The sequence below is a fragment of the Salvelinus alpinus genome, chromosome 25 (assembly GCF_045679555.1).
Source record: "Salvelinus alpinus chromosome 25, SLU_Salpinus.1, whole genome shotgun sequence".
In the NCBI taxonomy this organism is placed as follows: Eukaryota; Metazoa; Chordata; class Actinopteri; order Salmoniformes; family Salmonidae; genus Salvelinus; species Salvelinus alpinus.
The window spans coordinates 18,257,302-18,282,925 of NC_092110.1; the positions used below are offsets into that span (position 1 = coordinate 18,257,302).

A 25,624-nucleotide genomic window follows, 5' to 3' on the forward strand; every position below is an offset into this window, starting at 1 on the left:
AACGTGTTCTCAACTGGCCTAACTGGTTAAATAAAGGTGAAATTAAAAATGTAAAATGTCTGAGCTCTATGGACAATTCCTTCAACCTCATGGCTTGGTTTTTTCTCTGACATGCACTGTCAACTGTGGGACCTTATATAGACAGGCGTTACCCTTTCATGTCCAATCAATTGAATTTACCACAGGTGGACTCCAATCAAGTTGTAGAAACATCAAGGATGATCAATGGAAACAGGATGCACCTGATCTCAATTTTGCATCTCATAGCAAAGGGTCTGAATACTTGTGTAAATAAGGTATCTGTTTTTCTAAAAACCTGTTTTCGCTTTGTCATTATGGGGTATTGTGTGTAGATTGCTGAGGATAAAAAAGTAAATCCATTTTAAAGTAAGGCTATAACATAACAAAATGTGGAGAAAGTCAAAGGGTCTGAATCCTTTATAAGCACTTTCCCCAAAAATCTAAATGTATCATTTTCAACTTTACACTGGGAAGGAACAAGAAAAAACAGATCGAGTTATTTGCATTTTGGTTATTGCCAGTAACAACAAATCACCTTCCCAATGAGAAACTGCTTGCACAACGCAATAGGGAAACCCTTTTATGTCAATCGCTGTAATTCTGTTTCATATATAAAAAGGCTGTCTATTCAGAGACATTGAGGAATTAACTTGGCCCAGAAACAGTTACATGATAAATGCACATTGAGCTCACGTTGGTTCCATTATTTGAATGTGTGTGAAATCTACCACAGATTCTGGGGCTTTGCCTACACAATGTAAGCAAGCAAAGCGTTCTCTACAGACCACAGAATTTGTCATATCCTCTTCAATAATGTTCAAAATGTGTATTCCAAAATATATCAGTTAAGAAAAGATGGATAAATTATTGGTTCTTGAGGTCATTAAATGGAGTGGACATTGGGCAAAGTTAGAGATGATGACCTAGCGATATTTTCGAGACTGGATATGTGTAACAAAATAGCTACACTGCTACAATGCATCTCTTCAATAGTGCTGTCTATATCCCTTCACGACTAACTACTGTACAGTGGACTGAAAATGTAACCACCAGTAGCTGCATTGTTCTCACCACATACCTGCACAAATCAGCGAAGGCCTGAAAATTCAGCTTCTTCATCTTCTTCTCGCTGAGCCAGTAGCCCACTCTCCTGCCTTTCAAAAAAGTCTGCATCTCTCCACCTCACCTAACGTATGTTCTTAATCCAGATGTTAACAGTTACTGTCGATTCAACCTGGAAAACAGGAAACCGTCGTCTCACACGAACCTAGAGGGAAGGGATGAATTACTTAGCTAGCTAGCATTTCGTATTATGTGAGGAAACCAGATAGGTTGATTCTCCTCAAATCTTCCAACTACTTTAGTTAGCTAGCAAACTAACGTTAGTCAGCCATAACAACAATGTTCAGTTTATGACAGTGCTAGCGTACGTTAGCTATACAGCCAACTTTACTTAATGTCAAATAACTGTTAGCTACCTACATTAATGTTAACCAGATTAAAACAAATATGTGTCCCGTAGATAAATCGTCTGCCCCCCCTGATTGGCTAGCTGCATTTCCCGAAAAGAGACTAATTTCTACAGATGCGCCACAACATAAACCAAATTATTACTAATAATATACATAGCTAGCTATACAATGTGGTTTCTGGATACATTCGCGAGCATAATGACAAAGCTCGAGGAGAAGCAGAAATGCACAGCTAATAAATATCAGAAGTTGAATAAAATGTATAGCTACCAGCTAGCTAGCACATTTCCTCCCTAAATGTCGTTGTCCTAGTACGGATATCCACCTAGCTAGCCTGATAGCTGTCCATTCTCCGTTCCGCTGGACGTTGAAGCTGAAGTTGTGATGGCTGCGCGGAGGTCTTCTCTTCAATCTAGACTGGTCGAAATTGGAACCTAACTGACAGAGTGCACACACTCTCGAGTCGTGCTCATTTAGGTAGCCCTAGCGCGTACCCCCTAAACAACTATGCATACCGCTAGCTACCTTGCTGTCAAACAGGGCAGCGTTTTTCACACTCATTAGACAATAAAAGCACGTCAGCACAGCTTCTAAGCCATACTGTAATGTCTTTGACGTCAGTTTAAACAACAGCTCCCCTATGTGGCAGCAATAAATACTTAACCCTTAAAGGGAAAGTGGTCTTATTTTTTTGGTAAGATGTGTGAATTCCATTAAAAAAATGTTTTACTTCATCTGAAAAAAACAACTACACCTTTGAAATGAAACCCAACATATTTGGACTGCATGCCTCAACTCCCCCTAACACCTGCCTTTAAACCTAATGATACAGAACAGACACATTATCATTCAAACTGGTGAATGTTTCTAGGAACTATGATTGCGCCATCTGCTGGTAAAACATTTTGAATGTTGAAGTTGGTTTTGTCTCAGAAGTCCTCAAGGTCCTGATCCTGAGGGCGCTACATATTTTGCAACTCGGACGATAGATGTGTCCTGCTTTGCTCTCCGGAGCAGAGCCCTGCTGAAAGTAGTGATAACTGGGGTGACGTTGAGTGTTGAGGTGGATCAACTGAAGTTGAGGATCGCCAGTGTCTGGGATGCACACTGTCTCGCTGGCGAGTACGAGACTGAGGAGACCCTGTCTGTCCTTCTGAATTTTGATGCAGAGTGTTTTTCCGGATGACGTTATGCTAGGGTATATCCATTTTCCTGTGAGAGCTGTTGTTTCCGAGCCCACTACGGTGTTTTAGGTGCCAATATTATGGTAATGTTGCAGCAGTATGTAGGAGGGAGATTCCGAGGTGTGAGAAGTGTGCAGGAGGGCATGGGACAAAGGAGTGTGTAGTTCTGGTGGAAAAAGTCGAGTGTTTCAATTGTGGGGGTGGCTATGTTGCTGGGGATCAGAAATGTCCTGTGCAAGTGAGACAGGTTGAAGTTTCCAGGGTAAGAGCAGTGCAGAAAGTGTCATATGCTGAGGCAGTGAGGACAGTTGAGAATGGAGGGCAAAGGGTGAGGGAGCCTGAGAGGATCCCTGTGAGTAGTAGGCCAGGGTCATTAATTGTACCGCTGTTGTGTCTTTTGGCTAATTCAAATTCAAGATCATTTATTGATTAATTCCTGGAATAATTAATTAACCGTTTTACCATTAATTCTAGATCAACAATATTTTCCATCTGAGTAGGATAGGAAAAGTAAATCAGTGTTTGGTTTCCAAGGAAGTGGGATAATTCTGTTCAATTTGCTGTGGCTGCAGCTCGAATAAACTTGATCTCATGTCTGTTTGCAAGTCCTCTGTAATTTATAAGGATACTAACAGGGGGCGGGTCCCGATAGGCCGGACAGGGAATCACGGGACCGGCCCATTGATTCAGAGAATTCAATACATTTATGTCCTTTGAGACGAACCATGTCTCTACTACAGAGAAGACAGTTTAACAGTCCCTAGGATAAAGTACATAGCCTGTAGGTTCTAAACACTCCTTGGGTGAAATGTATATGTACATTTGATGTTACAGCAAAGGAGAAGAAAAATGTCATAGTATGCTTCAAGTTTATATCAACGTGTCATGAGTCTTTCATTTTGATACATTGTCCCAAAAACGTGTTTAAATGTCCTTGTGCTATTGGCATTTGCCACAAAGAGTAGAGTTTCTGACTCTCCTTCTATTGGAATACACATTCAGATCATAAGATGGTCTGTTGATCTGTAAAAGGGTCTGTTTTGTCTCCTGACCCCCCTGAGGGCCATTCAGAGACCCCCCCCCCCCCCCACACACACACACACACACACACACACACACACACACACACACACACACACACACACACACAACATGACAACAACATGGTAGCAACACAACATGGCAGCAGCACAACATGGTAGCAGCACAAAACAGGGCACAAACATTATTGGGCACAGGCAACAGCACAAAGGGCAAGAAGGTAGAGACAACAATACATCACGCAAAGCAGCCACAACTGTCAGTAAGAGTGTCCATGATTGAGCCTTTGAATGAAGAGATTGAGATAAAACTGTCCAGTTTGAGGGGGTTTTGCAGCTCGTTCCAGTCACTAGCTGCATCGAACAGAAAAGACGAGCGACCCAGGGACGTGTGTGCTTTGGGTACCTTTAACAGAATGTGACTGGCAGAACGGGTGTATGTGGAGGTTGAGGTCTGGAAACTGTGTATCAGGATTTTGTGGCCATTTACACAGATGGCTCAAAAGCTCTAAGGACAGACATACCGGGTCAGCATTTGTAGTGCAGGAATGTGGGGTGAAAGTCAGAAAACGTATTACAGATAATCTGGCTGTATATACGGCGGAGCTGATGGCCATACTGTTGGCCTTGCAGTGGGTGTACGAAGTCAAGCCAGACAGAGTAGTTATTTGCTCTGATTCATGTGCAGTGTTAATGAGTCTCCAGTCCTTTAGCTAATGTAGCAGACAAGACCTGCTTTATGAGGTGCTACAAACCCATGGCAGGATTAGACAGATGGGTATACAGATAACATTTACTTGGGTCCCAGCCGATGTGGGGGTGGAGGGGAACAAGGCAGTTGATGTACTGGATATACAAGCACTTAGAAGTGGGGATGTTGATGTTGTAGTTTTAATGAGCAAGGCAGAGGCAAAAAGCCTGATATGGACAGTGATGGTGCAGAGAGGGCAGGAGCAGTGGAATAGAGATACTAAGGGCAGGCATTTATTTCAAGTACAAAGGAAAGTCGGGTAGGCGAGGACGGCAGGAAGGGACAGAAGAGAGGTGGCTATTTTTTACAAATTAAGGGTGGGACACAGCCGGTTGAATAAGACCTTACATGTGATAGGAAAGCATCCAACAGGAAAGTGTGATTATTGTCAGGAAACAGAGACCGTGGAGCATGTATTGCTACAGTGTGGACAGTATTAGAGGGAAAGAGAGAGGCTGAGATCTAGTATGAGGGAGAAGGGGATATAGGACATTAGTTTAAAGAGTATATTGAGTAGAACGTCATTAGATATAGTCTCAAATATTTTGTTGTCTTTTTTTTAAGAGCAACAGGGCTGGCAGGTAGGATTTAGTTTCTCCCTGTCTCTGGCCCACACTCCAGGACAGTATGTGGTGGTAATGCACCATAACGTTGGATGCCAACTGCCGATAAACCCCACCGAAGAAGAAGAAGCCATTATACCATAGAAGAATAGTGCATCTACAGGTGAGACACATTTCCGTTTAATCGAAGGGTGAAAAGGTTCCCGGCTATGGCTTTCAATCAGAGACTTTGGCATGATCCATTGTTGATCCAAGGTATAATTAAATAAAATGTATTTATCACATGCTTCGTAAACAACAGGTGTGGACTAACAGTGAAATGCTTACTTACGGGCCCTTCCAACAATGCAGAGAGAAAGAAAATAGAGAAATAATAGAAAAGTAAAACACATAATAATAAAAGTAATAATAGATACACAATGAGTAATGATCACTTGGCTATATACAAGAGGTACCAGTACCGAGTCGATGTGCTGAGGTATGAGGTAATTGAGGTCGATATCTACATGTAACTGGGAATAAAGTCAGTAGCAGCAGCGCATGTGATGAGTCAAAACATTTAATTGCAAAAAGGGTCAATGCAAATAGTCTGGGTAGCTATTTGGTTAACTATTTACATAACTATTTAGCAGTCTTACGGCTTGGGGGTAGAAGCTGTTCAGGGTCCTGTTGTATCCGGACTTGGTGCATCGGTACCGCTTGCCGTGCGGTAGCAGAGAGAACAGTTTATGACTTGGGTGGCTGGAGTCTTTGACACCGCCTGGTATATCAATTTATAAAGCCCTTTTTACATCAGCCGATGTCACAAAGTGCTATACAGAATAGAGGTCCTAGATGGCAGGGAAATCTGCCCCAGTGATGTACTGAGCTGTCCGCAATACCCTCTGTAGCGCCTTGCGGTCGGATGCCAAGCAGTTGCCATACCAAGCGGTGATGCACCGTCAAGATGCTCTCAATGGTGCAGCTGTAAGAAAGTGGTCAGATGAAGCAGATGCTAAGCTACAGGACTGTTTTGCTAGCACAGACTGGAATATGGTCTGGGATTCTTCTGATGGCATTGAGGAGTACACCACATCAGTCACTGGCTTCATCAATAAGTGCATCGATGACGTCGTCCCCACAGTGACCGTACGTACATGCCCCAACCAGAAGCTATGGATTACAGGCAATATCCACACTGAGTTCAAGGGTTGCTTTCAAGGAGTGGGACTCTAACCCGGAAGCCTATAAGAAGTCCCGCTATACCCTCCGACGAACCCTCAAACAGGCAAAGCATCAATACAGGACTAAGATTGAATCGTACTACACTGGCTCTGACGCTCGTCAGATGTGGCAGGGCTTGCAAACTATTACAGACTACAAAGAGAAGAGCTGCCAAGTGACACGAACCTACCAGACAAGCTAAATTACTTCTATGCTCGCTTCGAGGCAAGTAACACTGAAACATGCATGAGAGCACTAGCCACTCCGGACGACTGTGTGATCACGCTCTCTGTAGCCGATGTGAGTAAGACCTTTAAGCAGGTCAAAATTCACAAGGGCGCAGGGCCAGACAGATTACCAGGACGTGTACTCCGAGCATGCGCTGACCAACTGGCAAGTGTCTTCACTGACATTTTCAACATGTCCCTGACTGAATCTGTAAAACCAACATGTTTCAAGCAGAACACCATAGTCCCTGTGCCCAAGAACACTCAGGTAAGCTGCCTAAATAACTACTGACCCGTAGCACTCACGTATGTAGCCATGAAGTGCTTTGAAAGGCTGGTCATGGCTCACATCAACACTATTATCCCAGAAATCCTAGAGCCACTCCAATTTGCATACCGCCCCAACAGATCCACAGATGATGTAATCTCTATTGCACTCAACACTGCCCTTTCCCACCTGGACAAAAGGAACACCCATGTGATAATGCTATTTATTGACTACAGCTCAGCGTTCAACACCATAGTGCCCTCAAAGCTCATCACTAAGCTAAGGGACTAAACACCACCCTCTGTAACTGGATCCTGGACTTCCTGATGGGCCGCTCCCAGGTGGTAAGGCTAGGGAACAACACATCCACCACGCTGATGCTCAATACGGGGGCCCTCAGGGGTGCGTGCTCAGTCTCCTCCTGTACTCCAGGTTCACTCATGACTGCATGGCCGGGCACGACTCTAACACCATCATCACGTTTGCCGATGACACAACAGTGGTAGGCCTGATCACCGACAACGATGAGACAGCCTATAGGGAGGAGGTCAGAGACCTGGTCGTGTGGTGCAGGGACAACAACCTCTCCCTCAATGTGGTCTGGACAAAGGAGATGCTTGTGGACTACAGGAAAAGGAGGATCGAGCACGCCCCCATTCTCATCGATGGGGCTGTAGTGGAATAGGTTGAGAGCTTCAAGTTCCTTGGTGTCAACATCACCAACAGACTATCATGGTCCAAACACACTAAGACAGTTGTGAAGAGGGCACGACAAAGCCTATTCCCCCTCAGGAGACTGAAAAAATTTGGCATGGGTCCTCAGATCCTCAAAAGGTTCTACAGCTGCACAATCGAGAGCATCCTGACGGGTTGCATCAATGCCTGGTATGGCAACTGCTCGGCCTCTGACCGTTAGGCCCTACAGAGGGTAGTGCGTACGGCCCAGTACATCACTGGGCGGTGTCAGAGGAAGGCCCTAAAAATTGTCAAAGACTCCAGCCACCATAGTCATATGTCCTAAAGGCTCCTTAACAGCTTCTACCATAAGACTGCTGAACAACTAATCAAATGTCCATCAGACTATTACATTGACCCCCCCCCCCCCCCCCCCCATTTGTTTTGTACACTGCTTCTACTCGCTGTTTATTATCTATGAACAGTCACTTCACCCCTACCTACATGTACAAATTACCTCTAACCTGTACCCCGCACACTGACTCGGTACAGGTACCCCCTGTATATAGCCTCGTTATTGTTATGTTATTGTGTTACTTTTTATTATCTTGTAAATATTTTATTAACTCTTCTTGAACTGCACTGGTGGTTAAGGGCTTGTGAGTAAGGTCTACAGTTGTTGTATTCGGCGCATGTGACAAATAAAGTTTGATTTGATTTGATAGAAAATAATTACGTTTCTCATCGACGTCACAATTGCGTGACTTCACTTGGCCAAAGTCGCAGTCACAATACAGCCTGAAAAATCTTTGTTCTGTCGCAGACTCGCAAGTGTCTGACTAGCCATTTCGCTTACCAGGTAAGGCTACTTGCAAGTAATTAGCTATATAATTAAAATAGTTATCCGCAAGTACTACTATAAAGATGACAACGAAGCATGCTTCTAGTCGAAATATTGAACGTTAGCTAGCATAATCTGTTGTTAGCTAGCTTGTCTGACGGAATGTTTTGAATATGCCAGCAGACAGTTGGAAATAATTTTGTTGCAATCGGTCGAGGTGAGATGGCTACAAATGTGGCAGAATTAAAATGTACTTACACTACATTGTTTGACTTTGGCCGTAGTGTTGTTATCATTACTCCCCCCACGTGGTCCCTGACCGAAGAATGTATTTGTGTGCATATGTACATCCATACATTTGAGTGGGTGTTTATTTTGTTCCAAGGATGTCGGTGAACGAGGAGCGCACTGTGACCATACAGGACATACTGGAAGACGAGGAGCTGCAAGAGGCTTATGCTGTGTTGGCTGGAAGTGATCCAGAGAATTGTTCCTATCCCCAGGTAAAGATGCTGCCTGCCCACATCTGTATCGCCACATCCAGAGAATTGCCACTGACCCCAGATTCAGTGTGGCCTTTTGTGTCTTCTTTATGTTACTACATACAATATGTCATTAGGGACATCAACCAACCGAGCCACGACCTGTTCTCCCCGCCTTAGAAGCAAGCAGTACAGGAGCATTGTGGCTAAAACTAACAGACTGGCAAATAACTTCTACCCCCCCAGTCAGCTACCTACTCCTCCTGCCCCCTCCATTTTATTTTCTTCCCCCACCCTAAACAGACAATTACCCTGCCCACACCACACCACAATGGACATTTATATTTATCATTGTCACAGTTGTAAATATGTATACATTTATTTTATTTTGTATTATTTAATTCACACCTGCACAATTGGAGTTCGGAGCTTAAGTATTTCACCGTACACTGCAATTATATCTGTGACCCTGTGCATGTGACTAAATATAATATCTATTCTATTGTGTTACAGGGATACGTGAAGAGACAGGCTGTTTTTGCCTGCAACACTTGCACACCCAGGGGGGTAGAACCTGCTGGGCTCTGCCTTGCCTGCACCAACCATTGCCATGATGGGCATGACATATTTGAGCTCTACACAAAAAGGTATGAACCTGATGTAAAGGGACATTCACAAATTCCAGGAGTACAAACAACACTAAGGTTTAGGTAGCTGTTTACATTTCCATACCCATTGTAGTACTTGTTGAGGTCTTGACATTGCTTATTTGCATCTATTTGTTTGCATGTAGGAATTTCCGCTGTGATTGTGGAAACAGCAAGTTTGGCGTGTTTAGGTGCCAGCTGAGTCCTGTAAGTGTCCTAATGTCCTATCTACCTCTCAGTCATGTCATCCTGACAGCTGAAAACATTGATGCCTGATTTCCATTGTTCCTTTTCTCTTTGCAGGGCAAAGACCGACATAACGCAAAAAATCATTACAATCACAACTTCCATGGCTGTTACTGTACCTGTGACAGACCTTACCCAGACACTGCTGAAGATCAGGTATGGATTTAATTCCAGCATTACGCATCCTTCCCTTTCTCCATCCCTTCACATTTTGCTATTGATGAATGAATACATGTTTTAGTTCTGTCTGAATCATAGGCTTTGTTGATATGCTAGGTCTCTAGGATTCAGTTTGTGTTGTTGAAAGAATGATGGATATGTCATTCCTCATAGAAAAAACACCCTCTCATGCTTCCTCCCACCCCATAAGGTTAATGAGGATATGATTCAGTGCATCATCTGTGAGGACTGGTATCATCCCAGGGTATGTATCAAGGGGCAACATCATGATTGTTTTCAGGTGCGTTTCGAGATTTAAACTATGTTAGCTGGGATAATGGTTTTGATACAAAGACCGGAATGATTACTTCTCCTTGACCATGTGGTCCTTCTCTGTGACAGCACCTGGGTTGTACGGTGGAAGACTCGGAGGAGCTGCAGGAGATGGTTTGTGAGACCTGCATGAACAAAGCCCCCTTCCTCTGGACATACGCCACCCACATTGCAGGTGTGTTATTCCTCCCACTAACAAAGAGCGAGGGCTAGGGATCCAGAGCTCTGGGCTTGGGTTATAACCCACCCCATACTACTTATGAAAATTCATCTTTTTCCACTTTTTTTGGTTGAACTAGTTAAAGATGGAAGATGTCAGTCTTCTTCATCTAGAGGTAATTTGGGCTAGGTTTTTAGTGCACAGACAGTGACGATGAATTAAACCTGATCACTATACAATGTCATACCCTTTATGTACATTCTGCAGTTAAAACAATAGCAATGTATATTGTTGTTTTTCAAGAACCTCCCATGGTCAAAGTGAGCCCCTGTAAAGGGGAGTTTGAAGTCAACAAGGAGGAAGATAAGGAGCCAGAGGACAAGAGGAGGGATGAGCCCTGTAAGAACGGGGGCGAGGGGTCCTCTACCAACCCCAGCTGTCAGGAGAAGGTAAGGAGAGCCAAGCTTTGACTTTTACAATTGCGTTTGAAACCTAGACTCCTAAGTGCATGACTCACCACTTGCATCAAGCAAATGGGAATGACATCAGGGTGAGGAGAGGAACTCTTGGCTGTGTTTTCATTGAAGGCAGACATAAACACACATCTATACTTAAGCAGACATTTGGTTAATACTGCCTGCTAAACCAATTCATACATTCTTCAAGAGTCATTCGGCTCCCGAGTGGCGCAGCGGTCTAAGGCACTGCATCTCAGTGCTAGAGGTGTCACCACAGACCCTGGATTGATCCCGGGCTGTATCACAACCGGCCGTGATCGGGAGTCCCATACGGCGGCGCACAATTGGCCCAGTGTCGTCCGCTTTAGGGGAGGTTTGGCCAGGGTAGGCTGTCATTGTAAAATAAGAATTTGTTCTTAACTGACTTGACTAGTTAAATAAAAATCCACTCAGCTATTTGGTGTGATTTGCGGTGCGTGTCACCTGACTCCCAGCAGATGGCAGTGGAGGGTAATGTATTGTGCGGATGCAAACAGTGGACTCCTGTTCCTGTTGTGCTGCCCTCTCCTTTGGGTAATTAAGGAAGAAATTATCCATGGGACACAGATTCCCCTGCTCTGGGGACTGGCTTGGCCAGGCTTCACAGTTCAGTTTACTGTATACAAGACTGATTTCATCAGCCCACCCTCTCATTGTGTCCTATTAGAGAGCTTGTGTGTGTCGCTTCCGTGGGATGTTGTTTCAAATTATTATATATTTTTTTAAATACAAGCCCCCTGGATTATGGGATCGGTCCCTCTTCCTCTTCGTTCTCCACTAACACAATACTGAAAAGCCTAAAATATAATGCATGTTTCCTCCCTTGCTGTCTTGTGTCCAGAAGCAGGCTACGAATGGGAGGTCTGTCTACAAACGGACTCACCAGGAGATGACAGGCCTTCCTGTGAAGAGCCAGGATAAGACTGTGTACTGCAGGCTGAGGGAGCTGAAGACACAAGGTCTGGAGAGAGCTAGGGAAGGGGCTGTGTTCTGGCCTTACCACTGGAGAGCCAAGCTGTGCACCTGCGTCAGCTGCAAGGTGGGTCACTAAAGATTCTTCTCTCTTGAGATTGTGTATTTTGCCATGACTGTGCTTGAAATCAGTGCAGCAAATGTGTTGTTTTTAGCTATTTGATGTGGAACAAATAGATTGCTGTATAGACTTTACTGGTCATTCAGCACATTGTAGTGTCAGCCCTTTTAGATTGGATAAAGGTAGAGAGCTGTTTCCATTGTATGTTTGGTGTTTCTGCTCAGAGGGCATACGTCGATGCGGGAGTGCAGTTCCTGCTGGATGAGTCAGACACTGTCCTGGCCTATGAGAACAGAGGCACTGTAGAGCAAGGACCTGCTAGTCTTGACAGTCTGCTCATGTCAAGCCTGAGTACTCTGGACCGCGTGCAGCAACTGGAGATTGTTTACCGTAAGGATGGGGACTGTCTTTTTCATTCCCTTGTTTGGCAGTAATTAACTGTAGATGAAACCTAACACGGGTTGTTTGGCAGTAATTAACTGTAGATGAAACCTAACACGGGTTGTTTGGCAGTTATTAACCGTAGATGAAACCTAACACGTGGGTTTCTTACCATTTGATGAACTGGGTTGATGAAGTAATGTTCCTTCTTTCAGAGTTCAATGAGATGCAGACTGAACTGATGACGTTCCTACGGCAGATAGCTGATGAAGGAAAGGTGAGGAGCTGTATGTTTGTTTACTGAAGACAAAATGTCTGGTGGTAATTCCAGAATGTTTCCAATAATTATGAGAGCACATGAACACAGCATAGGAAACCAATATATGAGCAGCAGTCCATAGGTTACTTGTCATGTCAGCACTTGATTGTCATTGATCTGCTTGTGTCTAAACAATAGCTGAAAAGCACTGTGGTCATTCACCTCTAATCCCCATTGAACCACTCCTCCCCTCTCCCTCAGGTTGTCACAGCAGAGGCCATCCACCAGTTCTTTGGGGAGCTGATGTCCAGGAAGAGGCGGCAAATGAACAGCTGATGTCATTCTGCCCCTCAGCGTCGTTGTCTACTTGTTTTTTAATGTTACTTTGGGTTCATAGCAAAACAGTTCGATGTCCCTCAAACGCCTTCTGCTTTAAATAAAAGATGCTGTTGCTGAGGTTTGAAGTTGAAGATTTTGCTAAAAGGTTCTTGAATGGGTCTCCATGAATTTCAAATGGCATTCTTTGTCTTATGAGAAACTGAATGACCGTTAGCATGCTGGGAGAGATGCTAATGGAATCTAGTCATTTTAATCATGGACTTACTGTTATTAGGTACATTAAGTCTAAGTTGTCATTAGACTTTCATTATGTGACACCTGACTATGCACTGCCATTCATATTGAAACGTGACCATTTGATGGTGTCACTGGTATTAAATGAAACAGTTCATTCAGCATACTGTGTCAAGTGATTCCACGGCTACTTGTCATCGAAATACCAGAAGGTACTGCTTTACTCAAGGTTGGCCTAAATGACTTAACAGTCCAGAATTATATTAAGGCAGTTTATTTCGAAGATGCCCAAGTTTCACACTGTTATGCACCTTTTGAGTTAACAGTAGAAAAATAGAACACGTAAAACCAAATACAATTTTTAGTACAGGTGTCTACAAAAGTGTTTTTACATACAGCGTACCTGTTCAATTATAAAGTTCAACATATAATCAAACACAGTTCCAGAGGGTTACATTTTAAAAAGGTACTTAAACAAAAAAACATGTACACTAATAGCTAGCTACATGAGTTTTACAAAGGGCTATTTGATGCAGGCTGGTAAGCTGGTAGAAAAGGCTTGCATAGGACAGTCACTTCTCAAATAACAGCCCAGCCTCTTGGCAGGGGAAGGCACTGACTTCTACAGTAAAGAGCAAACAGAGGATGTGGAGGGTTTTTATTCATGGGAAAACTGTCCAGGAAAATAAAGCGACTAACCAACATGAACATGGGGAGGAATCTAAAGTTTTGCATTTTTTCCCCATGAAGCAAACTGGATGGAAAAAAGGGTTCTCTGCCCGGCAACTTCATCACCACAATGCAGAGCGAATATCTACATGTCCATGTGCTACTTAAGTAACTGCCCAGTGAAAATGTAACTTTTAAAAAGTTAATTACCAAATAATGTTGCTGACTTATCCTATACTAATGTGGCAAAAGCATGAATTTTTATTTTTTAAATGAAACCTTTCACATGCTGTTTAAAAAAAATCCTTGCTATTTCCTTAGGACATGTCATCTCTGAGAAGGATGAGCTGTCCAATCAGCAGTCTACTCGCGTAAATATTTTAATGACCGGTATATGCCCACACCATTCCACCACAAAGCTGCTTCTGTAACAATTATTTTCTGGAAGAAAACTATTTAAACTCATATTGTAAGTAACTATAGGTCATATTTCATAGTAATCTGGAAACACTGGGCAGTTTAAAAAAACAAATGGTATTCCACACCAATAACAATATGAAAAACATTTCCCTAAAAGAAAACATTGTAATGAACAAAAATAAAAAGTGAGTCTGACCATCTTTCAGACTATCCTTTCTTGGTGAAATGTGGTGCTGAACACAACCTCACAGTGTAGTCCACCACAGCTACAAAACAGCTGAATAATTCATTTACAGTACCACCACTAAGATGTAATAAGGATCTGTTGTACAGTATATTCAAATATTACATGAATAATTACGATTTATGCTCAGGATTTCTGAATGGTAGAAATGCATGTGACAGAGGCCATCAGGTTTAATTTAAGAATTATGCAGTTGTTCTGGAGCTCTTTTGTTCTAAATTAATTTGTCCCCCTGCTCCCATGTGAAATGGATCATTTCTACAGTGCAATGTTGCCTATGTTATGCATCATGGGTTTGTCAGTTTGTGTTAGAGGAGACATGTGTGACTGATCTTACAGGATCTGATGGGTGCACTTTGGTTTCTGTAGCAACAGCCCCAGTAGCTCTCATACAGTATGCCGTAACCTGACGACAGAGAGCAGGTATTCGCAGGTCCAGGATTAGCCAAAAGGTGTCGTGACAGTGGTTACATTGTACATGGGAACAACACAAATGAACAGACTGAGGACATGTGAATGGATAGTGTTTGAGGGTGAACAGAAGAGTCACACAAACAACTAGTAGAGCAGGTGGCGTCATGCTTGTGATGGATCCCTTATGGTCACTTCAAAAAGTGGATTAAGACTTCTAATTGTTTATGCCATTAAAAGAACAAGGTGGTTTCAAGCATATTGACCACAGCATTCTATGGTCGGTCTCTGGTTAACCATTTCAGATCAGAGCCTTGTGTTTATATAGGTAAATACAGACCTGATTAAAAATGGAGTGTGTACAGTACTGAGATTATTTACAGTTACCTGGAATTATTAGACTACACACACACATATTCCGCTGAAATAAAACATCTCCTGACTAGCGTGTTCATTGCACCATTATTTTTCCAAGTGTACCTCAGTCCTTAACCTCTGCCCCCTCCTGTCTTGTTCCAAAAAACCCCAGGCTCATGTTTTTGAAAATACATAGCGGCAAGAAAAAGTATGTGAACCCTTTGGAATTACCTGGATTTCTGCATAAATTGGTTATCAAATTTGATCTTATCTTCATCTAAGTCACAACAATAGACATAATGTGCTTAAACTAATAACACACATTATTGTATTTTTCTTGTCTATATTGAATACATAATTTAAACATTCACAGTGTAGGTTGGAAAAAGTATGAATACCTAGGCTAATGACTTCTCCAAAAGCTAATTGGAGTAAGGAGTCAGCTAACCTGGATGTTGATTAGAGTTGCCTTGCCCTATAAAAAACACTCACAAAATTTGAGTTTGCTATTCACAAGAAGCATTGCCTGATGTGAACCATGCCTAGAACAAAAGAGATCTCAGAAGACCTAAGATTAAGAATTGTTGACTTGAATAAAGCTGAAAAGGGTTACAAAAGTAGCTCTAAAAGCCTTGATGTTCACCAGTCCACGGTAAGACAAATTGTCTATAAATGGAGAAAGTTCAGCACTGTTGCTACTCTTCCTAGGAGTGGCCGTCCTGCAAAGATGACTGCAAGAGCACAGAGCAGAATGCTCAATGTTAAGAAGAATCCTAGTGTCAGCTAATAGATTACAGAAATCTCTGGAACATGCTAACATCTCTGTTGATGAGTCTACAATACGTAAAACACTAAACAAGAATGGTGTTCATGGGAGGACACCATGGAAGAAGCCACTGCTTTCCAAAAAAAAAGCATTGCTGTACGTCTGAAGTTTGCAAAAGTGCACCTGGATGTTCCACAACGCTACTGGCAAAATATTCTGTTGACAGATGACACTACAGTTGAGTTGTCAGGAAGGAACACACAACACTACGTGTGGAGAGAAAAAAGGCACACCAACATCAAAACCTATGGTGGAGGGAGCATCATGGCTTGGGGCTGCCTCAGGGCCTGGGCAATTCTTCTTAACATTGAGCATTCTGCTCTTGCAGTTGTCTTTGCTATCATCGACGGAAAAATGAATTCCCAAGTTAATCAATACATTGTGCAGGAGAATGTTAGGCTATCTGTCCGCCAATTGAAGCTCAACAGAAGTTGGTTGACGCAACAGGACAACGACCCACAACACTGAAATAAATCAACAACAGAATGGCTTCAACAGCAGAAAATAGAGTCCTGACCTCAACCCGATTTTAGATGCTGTGGCATGACCTCAAGATAGCACTTCACACCAGACATCCCAAGAATATTGCTGAACTGAGACAGTTTTGTAATGAGGAACAGTCTAAAATTCCTCCTGACCGTTGTGCAGTTATGATCCGCAACTACAGAAAAACGTTTGGTTGAGGTTATTGCTGCCAAAGGAGGGTCAACCAGTTATGAAATCCAAGTGTTCACACTTTCCACCCTGCACTGAATGTTCACACGGTGTCCTCAATAAAGACATGAAAACGTATAATTGTTTGTGTGTTATTAGTTTAAGCAGACTGCGTTTGTCTATTGTTGTGACCTAGATGAAGATCAGATCAAATTTTATGAACAATTCATGCAGAAATCCAGGTGTTTCCAAAGGGTTCACATACTTTTTCTTGCCTTCGGGAAAGTATTCAGAACCCTTGACTTTTTCAATATTTTGTTACCTTACAGCCTTATTCTAAAAAGGATTCAATAAAAAATCTCAGCAATCTACACTTATTACCCCACAATGACATAGGAAAAAACAGGTTTAGAATTTTTGCAAATGTATTAAAAATTAAAATTAAAAAAGTATTCGGAACCCTTTGCTGTGAGACTCGAAATTGGGTTCAGGTGCATCCTGTTTCCATTGATCATCCTTCAGATGTTTCTACAACATGATTACCAACTGTGGTAAATTCTATTGATTAGACATGATTTGGAAAGGCACACACCTGTCTATATAAGATCCCACAGTTGACAGTGCATGTCAGAGTAAAAACCAAGCCATGAGGTCGAAGGAATTGTCCGTAGAGCTCCGAGGCAGGATTGCGTCGTTGTACAGATCTGGGGCAGGGCACCAAAAAATGTCTACAGCATTGAAGATCCTCAAGAACACAGTGGCCTCCATCATTCTTAAATGGAAGTCGTTCGGAACCACCAAGACTCTTCCTAGAGCTGGCCGCCCAGCCAAACTGAGCAATCGGAGGAGAAGGGCCTTGGTCAGGTAGGTGACCAAGAACCTGATGGTCACTCTGACAGAGCTCCAGAGGTCCTCTGTGGAGATGGGAGAATCTTCCAGAAGGACAACCATCTCTGCAGCACTCTACCAATCAGGCCTTTATGGTAGAGTGGCCAGACAGAAGCCACTACTCAGTAAAAGGCACATGACAGCCCACTTGTAGTTTGGTAAAAGGCACCTAAAGATGCTCAGACCATGAGAAACAAGATTCTCTGGTCTGATGAAACCAAGATTGAACTCTTTGGCCTGAATGCCAAGCGTCATGTCTATAGGAAACCTGGCACCATCCCTACGGTGAAGCATGGTGGCTTCGGGACAAGTCTCTGAATGTCCTTGAGTTGCCCAGCCAGAGCCCGGACTTGAACACAGATTGAACATCTCTGGAGACCTGAAAATAGCTGTGCAGCAACGCTCCCCATCCAACCTGACAGAGCTTGAGAGGATCTGCAGAGAAGAATGGGAGAAACTCCCCAAATACAGGTGTGCCAAGCTTGTAGCGTTATACCCAAGAAGACTCAAGGCTGTAATCGCTGCCAAAGGTGCTTCAACAAAGTACTGAGTAAAGGGTCTGCAAATATTTCTGTTTTTGCTTTGTCATTATGGGTTATTGTGTGTAGATTGACAAAGGGAAAAAATCAATTTAATCAATTTTAGAATAAGCCTGTAACGTAACAAAATGTGGAAAAAGTCAAGGGGTCTGAATACTTTCCGAATGCACTGTATATCAGAGACTGAAGAGGCAGCACAATGACAGCCTCAACAGACCTACTTCCTGCCTGAACGGAACTAGCCTGAGCCTATTACTCATCAGCATTTCTGTGTAACATGCAGCACCAGAAAGGGAAATCAAATGTAACCAGTCAGGTGAGGTACGTACTGGAGGAATGCTACAGGAAGAGAGGAAATACAAATGAGAGGAGCAAGAAAATGTTTCTACACAAGTTTATCATGAAGATAACGCTGATTGAAGCTATGTGCTGGTGTTAACTAGTTTATACTGAGATCCTATTTATATATCACCCAGTTAAAGTATATCCTGAGGACTACAGTCCATATGTATATTATACATCCTCAGCACATCTGAACTACATTTCATGGTTACGATCATAGTAACATCTTTGTTATGATAAGATCTTTGTTCCTGATTCCCACAACTTAGAGGTCACAACAAACCTGTGGTGCAACAAGGCTCAAGGGAAATAGGCAAAACCCCTCTCAAACAGTACTGCTGGAGTTATATTTTAAAACTGCAGCACTGAGGTTGGCTTCACCAAGCTTCAATACAACAGTCTGACAGTCACTGCTGTTTCTCTAACTAACCTACAGTCCTGATGCTGCTTATCTGTAGCACTCAGAGGAGACGTGAGGTGAAGACAGCACTATGTCATGGAGAAAGGGCTGGAGGAGGTAGGGTACTTACACACACACACACACACACAATAAATAGAAACCATTAGCCACCCCTTCACACACACTCATTAGTGCTTTGCTGTCCATGACAGAGGGTTGTTTCCCTCACTTTCCCTTTTGACGACTCAACCCCTGGTCCTCCCCGAGGGTTATAGTGCAGACTTCTTGTAAGGGTAGTCAGGGTTGTTGGGTGACCTGCGTTCTCTGCTAGCCTCCTCGCTAATACTGTTCCTATGTGGCTGCTGGGCCCCTGAACCTGGGGACTCGCCAGTAACCGCCATCTCCTTCGGGCCTTCCCTGTGGGCCGACGACCGCTCCTCATACCCGTCTAGGTTTCCACTGGGAGAGCCACACAAGTGGCCAAGACCGTGAGTAAGGTCGGTCTCATTGTTTGATCGTCCTCTGGGGATGTGTCCTTCCCCAGCCTGGGGACCAGAGGGATTAGCCAGAGCTCCATCCTGCCGCTGGGGGGGCAGGCCTAGGACGTCCAGGCGCAGGGGGTCAGAGCGTGCCTCAGCTGCCCGTCCCTGGCTGTCAGACATGTAGGAGGGAGGGTGGCTGGAGGAGCTGTGGCTGTAGAGGTCTGGCCCTGCGTAGGGGGGCAGGGGGTGGCTGGAGGTTGCGGTGATTGGTCGGCAGGAGAAGTCATACAGATCAGGGAACTCTGCCTGGGCCTCCAGCTTTGGCTCTGGAGCGTGCCTCTTACAGGACTGACCATGACTGAGGCTGAGGCGAGTGGAGGGACAGGGGCCGGGGGGGAGGTGTGGGGCCGGGTGGGCCATGGGGCCGTGAGGGTCGTGACCGTCCCTGTCCCCCATATGGTGCTCCCTCAGGGTCATGACAGAGACGCCCAGAGCGATGTCAGGCATGTACTCCCTCATCACAGGCTCCATGATCAGCTGGAGAGACAGAGAGAAGCACACCAACACAGCTAGTTAGAGCTATACATGATCACAGCACAATACACTTCTACAGCTATAATGACCAAAAGCAACAAACACAGCATGACATGTGGACCTTCACCTGTGGTTCTGGGAGCAGGGCTCGGCCCTTGGCCTGGGGGTTGCTGCAGTCTGGAGGTGGAGGCCTGGGGGCGGAGGGGTAGTCTGGGCTGCCATGTTTGGTTGTGGTGTGGAGCTGGAGCAGAGTGTGGTTACAGGGGTAGGAGAAAGAGCGGGTGGGGGGTGGGATGGGCACACGAGGCCTCCAGGCCCCCTTCAGCTGGGCACGGCTGGGGGTGGCAGGGGGGTGGTATGGGGGTGGAGGGGGAGGCAGTGGGGGGTGAAACCCAGCCAGGCCCTCCAAGTCTGAGAACATGCTGTCCATCGCTGGGCTGCTGTTGACCCGACAACGACCTGCCCGGCGCAGGGCCAGAACAGGACTCTCGTCTCCAAAACGCTCCTCTGGGAAGAACTTGTAAGGGTTCTGAGAATAAACAAACAAAACATTTAGCATCCCAAAAACCTTCTACTATAACACACACACACACACACACACACACACACACACACACACACACACGTCATTACGTAGTACACTAATAAGTGAGTGATACTTTTGTCTTTCAGGGAGGTCTTTAGGACGGAGGTCTCCCTCTAACAAGTCTACAGCCTGGTCCTCCCTGTACCCTACGGGGCTTCCCTCTCACCTGCAGTAGCTCAGTAGCCCCGTCCGCCAGGCCAAACTCCCTCAGCACACGCAGCTGCAGCTCATAGCTGACGGTGGGCCCCTCGCCACAGTTGAGGGCGTAGGCCCTCTGGACCTGGTCTGTGTGACTCAGCTCCTGCAGCCTCTGGACCATCTCCTTAACCACCGCCAGTCTGGGTACTGACAGGACACACAGAGGGTTGGTGGGCCATGTCAATGTTTCTAATATGTTATACTAAATGGCTTCCTTATTGGCACCAGTTTTGTACTCTTACCTGGGATCTCATTGGCTACCACGGACGGAGCGGTGGTCTGGCTGCTGGCCATCTGCTGATGGTTGATCATGTGACAGCACTGTGGCACAGCGTTGTTGACCATGTAGAGGGTGTCTGGCACGTTGGACATGCGCACCAAACGCAGACGCACCAGATCTGTCTGCTCCACCATCATCTCATCCAGCACAGACTGAGTGGAGGAGGAGACGGGTTAGGAGTCGGTCATACCCTGGCCTGACCCAAACCCTCTCACAGAGATGAGACAGAAGAGAGATAAAATACTCTCCGTTAACCATCAACCCCTCGATGCGGAGTGTCCTACCTTGGCCTCCTCCACGTATGGAGAGAAGAGACGTGGTCGCACGTAGATGCCAACGTTCTTCTGCCGTAACCACGAGTTGGCCTTGCCCCCCTCAGTCATGGGCAGCATGTCCGAGGGAGGGGTGCTGATCAGACCCCTCTTTGTCTGTGAATGGAAAGAGGGTCATTTAAAGAGAACACACCCAGAAGGTCAGGTCAATCAACAACTAAGCCATTAATAGGGCATAAATGATAGATTGCACGATATGTATTGGCAGCAATCAGAAACTGTATTGAAACAGCCATATGACACGTCATCCATGACTACTAACCGCGTCAGAGAGGACGTCGCTGTTGGCAGGGAGGATGTGCTCAGTGCGGATGAAGGGAAGCAGGGGGGACAGGATCTCCTTCAGCTCCTCCACATCCAGGTCCTTCCTCTTCACCCCCCGCTTGTTCACGCTGTGGGCTGTTCCGCTCAGCACGTTGGGCTCTGGGAAAAGAACCCGCCCACAAAACACACACAGTTAGTAGGGATTCTATATATAATTATGTGGTTAGTAAGGCCAACACACACTCGTTATTTTTTAACGATACAGTATTTTTCCAGTCGGGTTCAGAGCCACACAAAAACAAAAAGAATACTGCGATCTACGATCGTGGTGCTTCAGTCTCCCATTTTTAAGGATAAAACTTGGAAAACTAAATTATTTTATAGTCTTAGTGTATTTTGGAGGCGCTGGTACTGTAGGTGGGTGCTTTTCCAACAGCCATTAGAAGGCCTGCTCGGAGGGTAATTATAGAGTGTATCATCTTACCCCTGTCTGCCATCCTCTTAATAAGCTGCTGCTCGCCCCACTTCACAACGTACTTGAGAATGTCCTGCTCACTCGCCTGTGAAAGAGAGAGAGAGAGAGAGAGAGAGAGAGAGAGAGAGAGAGAGAGAGAGAGAGAGAGAAGAGGGCAGGGGAGGGGTGCGAGAGAAAAAAGATAGCGTGATGAGAGGGGGATGGTGATAGGGAAGGAAAGGTGGAACGACAAGGTTAAACATTGTAGTGTAAAGCAACATCTGAAGAGGCGGTTCAATGAGGAGACTTGAATATGTGGTTGATGGTGTGACACGGTGTAGTGGTGGCTGAGAGTTGTACAGTATTTGTCTGATTGGATTACAACGTTTCACCTCAGCCGTCCTGTGCGACACCCAGGGAGCTTGGCACAGCAGAGCAGACCAAAGCTCAGTTTCAATTAGTGGCCATGTCAGACGGCAATGCCTCCAGGGAACGTTCTCACTCCGTCTGTGCTCCAGACCCTGTGTGTTTGGGTTTGTGTTTATGCAGCCGTGTGCGTGTTGCCACTCTTCATCAAATAATTGTCAAACCAATCATGCCCTAGCTGCCTCGCAGACTTGAGAACTCTGGGGAGGTGAAAAAGGGAAATTCTAAAAAGACAGTTACATTTTTGTAGCCAAAGCACTGACTACAGAGTCAATGGGACAGGATTAAGGATGGGCATTTGAAATGTTTTGACTGTTCAAGTACTTGCATAGTACTAGTGGAAAAATATATGTTAACATTTATCTATATGCCAACAGTGCGCAACAATTATAAATTATAACTTGCCCCATACAGTACATACATAGTCAATAAAAAAAAACTATTTAGGATTCATTTATTGAAACTGTAATATCAACTAGTTATATTATAATGGAACACAATCTTCTGGAAGGCAGTAACCTCAGCATTGGCGCTTGTAGAAACCTATGATTCAATGGCATAGCCTTGTTCAGTTAATTTAGCAGACAAGAGGCTCTTATTTCCAGAGCCCTATTCACAGTCAAGACACACCTATGTTAGAGTAAAAAAACATGTAACATAACAGACTAAAATAGAACAGAATATTTTTCCAAAAGTTGCCAGTGCGTAGTGATGCGCATTTTGCTTCTGGAACAGGTATTCTCAATGAGTGATCATTTGAAACAGGGCTCCATTTGGTAAGTTGTCATGGTTCCGAACCAAAAATTGGTCTTCTTTTTGATATACAGACGTTTGATTAAGTTTATTCTGACTGTTCTTTGGAATCTTCCAAATGGATGAATAATTCCACACTGAGCACTGCATGGTGATGAATTATGGCTACGACATCAGTTTGGTGAGAGGCCTACGCTCAGTCTTTATCAAACTCACGCGTTTGCATATTTTCAGTGTGCAAACTGTCTGTCTGTGTTCAGGAGGTTATAGCCGAGGCTAACCAATTCTAAATGACACTAGCAGTTCGCAAAGTAGCGTAAGTGGAGAATAGACGGGATGCAACTATTCCAAAACTGCAACTCGTTGTTGGAACACATTTTCCCAACTTCAACCAACCAGTCCATTTTGAATTTGTGAAAGGTGACATCATTTGGCAAGGAATGTAGCTTGTGTATCCCATCATTTAGATATGTCTTTATAGACATTTATTTCTGTAGGCCAAACGGGAGCTTGCGTGCAAACTCAGCACACGTGTGTTGAGGGAGCAGTCAGAACGCATTTGAGTGATTGAGAAACAGAGGGGAAAGGGAATTTAGGGAGAATAACTGTGTGATACTTGGCTTGGTTTCTTTTTTGTTGTGCCCCGCAAATACACATGTACAAATGGAACACTTGAGTCAAACCAAAATAACGTCAACTTCAAGACAACAATTAAACTATTTTTGGGACAAAATGTAACTTGTCCAGACGGGCAGCCACGAAGACCATTCCACCAAATAGTTTTACACTATTAAAGAAAGAAAAATCTCTGATAGATAGTTTTGTAAGTCTGTTCGAGTACTCGATTACACATGCCCATCCATGACAGGATACGATCTTAGGAGTCTGTGGAGATGCATCCAGTCGAATCACACAGCGGCGTGGGTATCTCACCTGTAGGTAGTCTGACTGGATAGTGGTGAGCAGGTGCTCCTTGCTGAGCTCGTAGAGTACGTCAGAGGTCACAAGCTGGCTGAACTCCTCACACAGGAAGTGTAGGGCCTGGCGGTGGACCCACTTAGAGCCGTAGGGCTGAGAGCTCCATTTCAGGATGGGAACCAGGCAGTCCAGGGACAGGCTCTCCACCACAATGTCCTCACAGCCTGGGTGAGGAGACAGGAAGACATAACACAGGGGTCACATACATCTAACACTCATATCACTGAGTGAACAGCACCTTTAATAGCCTGGTGGTCCAGTCAGTTTGTGCTTCAGCCAAATCCTCTCTGTGTCATGCCAAATATGTATTGCTTGAGTTGGCTACAGCACAGTATGGGCCCAGGCTACATTTTTAAATCTATTGTATGGGAAGTCATACTCTGTCAGAACATTAGTAAGAGTATTAATGGGTGACTTAATTGAACCATAAATATCCCGCCACAGTCACACAGCGGACACTTCTGGAGCCATTCAGAAGCCTACAGTAGTTTCCCTCCTATTCATCACTACAGGGAGCACTCCCCCTTTCCCCCAGCACCCCCCTCCATGCGTTTCCTAAATCAGAGCACATACCAGAACAGCAGGCAGTGGTTTAACACTGTTACACACAACCCCACAGAAATGCCTTTGATACCTTCACGTGTCCAGTCACTCTACCTCCCGTTCAGCACACTAAGTTAACACAGCAGCCAGAAGTATGCTGCACACACACACAGTTTACGCGTACACAGAAAACACACGCTCTCATGCACTCGTATTCATATGCACACACACACATTAATCAACAACAAATTAAAAGTTGCAGAGGGTTATTAATTATTACTTGATATATTGTAGCCATTTGAACACATCTTGGGTGAAATGGAATTTCAGAAATGGCTATAGTGGCAGTCATAGTGGCAGTCATAGTGGCAGTAGCAATTGAGATAGAACTAGAGCTAAAATAAACATCAAACAATCAAATTACATCAACTTGAATAGGAAACTAGTGCATGTCCACAAGGGTACATAAATAATTTGGCTTCACTTTTTGACAGTCAACTCAGTGGTAAATGAGAGCAGGCAGTGCGATGCCAGTGATAGAGGCACACAGTGTGCCACTGAGGCAGACAGAGATACTGGTCTGCTTTGAAGTGGCCCCTGCCCAGGCCCCCTACTGCTGGCTCTGTATTTAGCTTGTGGAGAAGAGCGGAGCAGGCTGCCCTGCCCTAGGCTTAGCTGGGTTATGAGCTCCAGTACCAGCGCTCCTCTGAGACTCTTATCTGTGGGCTGCGTGAGATCTGCTGCACTGCCTTTCCCTTTGAAACTGCACTCTGGGAAATTGGACACTGACGCTCAGGGAGATGACGCCTGCCCTCCTCTTTAAAAAATGTTTTTTCCTCCTTCAACCGACACACACAGTTAAAGCTACATTTTCCTAGATTTTTGGTCCCTTCCTTTACTTTTATTAGCTAGTCAGAGCGATGCAAAGCAGACCCCAACAGTGTTAAACGCAGGATGGAAATCCTGTGTCGTTAAGGGGACAGATGAGGTTGAAATGTGGACGCAGACATTTTGCCTTTTTATCTTCCA

At 44.6% G+C, this 25,624-nt stretch overlaps 3 protein-coding genes across 8 annotated transcripts in view; 1 reads left to right on the forward strand and 2 right to left on the reverse strand.

Annotated features, from left to right (window-relative positions):
• Positions 1–2,090, reverse strand: part of itpk1b (inositol-tetrakisphosphate 1-kinase b) — a 42,980-nt gene extending 40,890 nt beyond the window's left edge. Inside the window, exons 1-2 of one of the 2 annotated variants that reach the window (XM_071365950.1) lie at positions 1,764–2,090; positions 1,100–1,288 (exon numbers count right to left, since the gene is read on the reverse strand). In XM_071365950.1, the coding sequence (XP_071222051.1) occupies positions 1,100–1,194 (95 nt within the window). In that variant the 5' untranslated portion in view covers positions 1,195–1,288; positions 1,764–2,090. The remainder of the gene's footprint in view (positions 1–1,099; positions 1,289–1,763) is intronic. The other variant, XM_071365951.1, reaches the window with a different exon arrangement.
• A 6,058-nt stretch (positions 2,091–8,148) lies between these two features.
• LOC139553529 (putative E3 ubiquitin-protein ligase UBR7) lies at positions 8,149–13,177 on the forward strand. Of its 4 annotated transcripts, none has more exons than XM_071365955.1 (13): positions 8,149–8,263; positions 8,631–8,748; positions 9,241–9,374; positions 9,521–9,581; positions 9,678–9,776; positions 9,991–10,044; positions 10,182–10,287; positions 10,412–10,447; positions 10,576–10,721; positions 11,611–11,808; positions 12,027–12,192; positions 12,399–12,460; positions 12,704–13,177. In XM_071365955.1, the coding sequence occupies exons 2-13, from the start codon at positions 8,632–8,634 to the stop codon at positions 12,776–12,778; spliced, it is 1,254 nt and encodes a 417-aa protein (XP_071222056.1). In that variant the 5' UTR covers positions 8,149–8,263; position 8,631; the 3' UTR covers positions 12,779–13,177. The 4 variants fall into 4 exon arrangements, with proteins under 4 accessions (XP_071222056.1, XP_071222057.1, XP_071222058.1 ...); XM_071365956.1 differs by having other exon boundaries at positions 11,614–11,808; XM_071365957.1 differs by lacking the exon at positions 10,412–10,447.
• Positions 13,178–13,273: 96 nt separating this feature from the next.
• Positions 13,274–25,624, reverse strand: part of LOC139553528 (BTB/POZ domain-containing protein 7-like) — a 31,608-nt gene continuing 19,257 nt past the window's right edge. For both annotated transcript variants that reach the window (XM_071365954.1, XM_071365952.1), the window contains exons 4-11: positions 24,008–24,216; positions 21,926–22,001; positions 21,440–21,600; positions 21,130–21,273; positions 20,808–20,997; positions 20,534–20,712; positions 19,909–20,310; positions 13,274–19,784 (exon numbers count right to left, since the gene is read on the reverse strand). In XM_071365954.1, the coding sequence (XP_071222055.1) occupies positions 19,035–19,784; positions 19,909–20,310; positions 20,534–20,712; positions 20,808–20,997; positions 21,130–21,273; positions 21,440–21,600; positions 21,926–22,001; positions 24,008–24,216 (2,111 nt within the window). In that variant the 3' untranslated portion in view covers positions 13,274–19,034. The remainder of the gene's footprint in view (positions 19,785–19,908; positions 20,311–20,533; positions 20,713–20,807; positions 20,998–21,129; positions 21,274–21,439; positions 21,601–21,925; positions 22,002–24,007; positions 24,217–25,624) is intronic.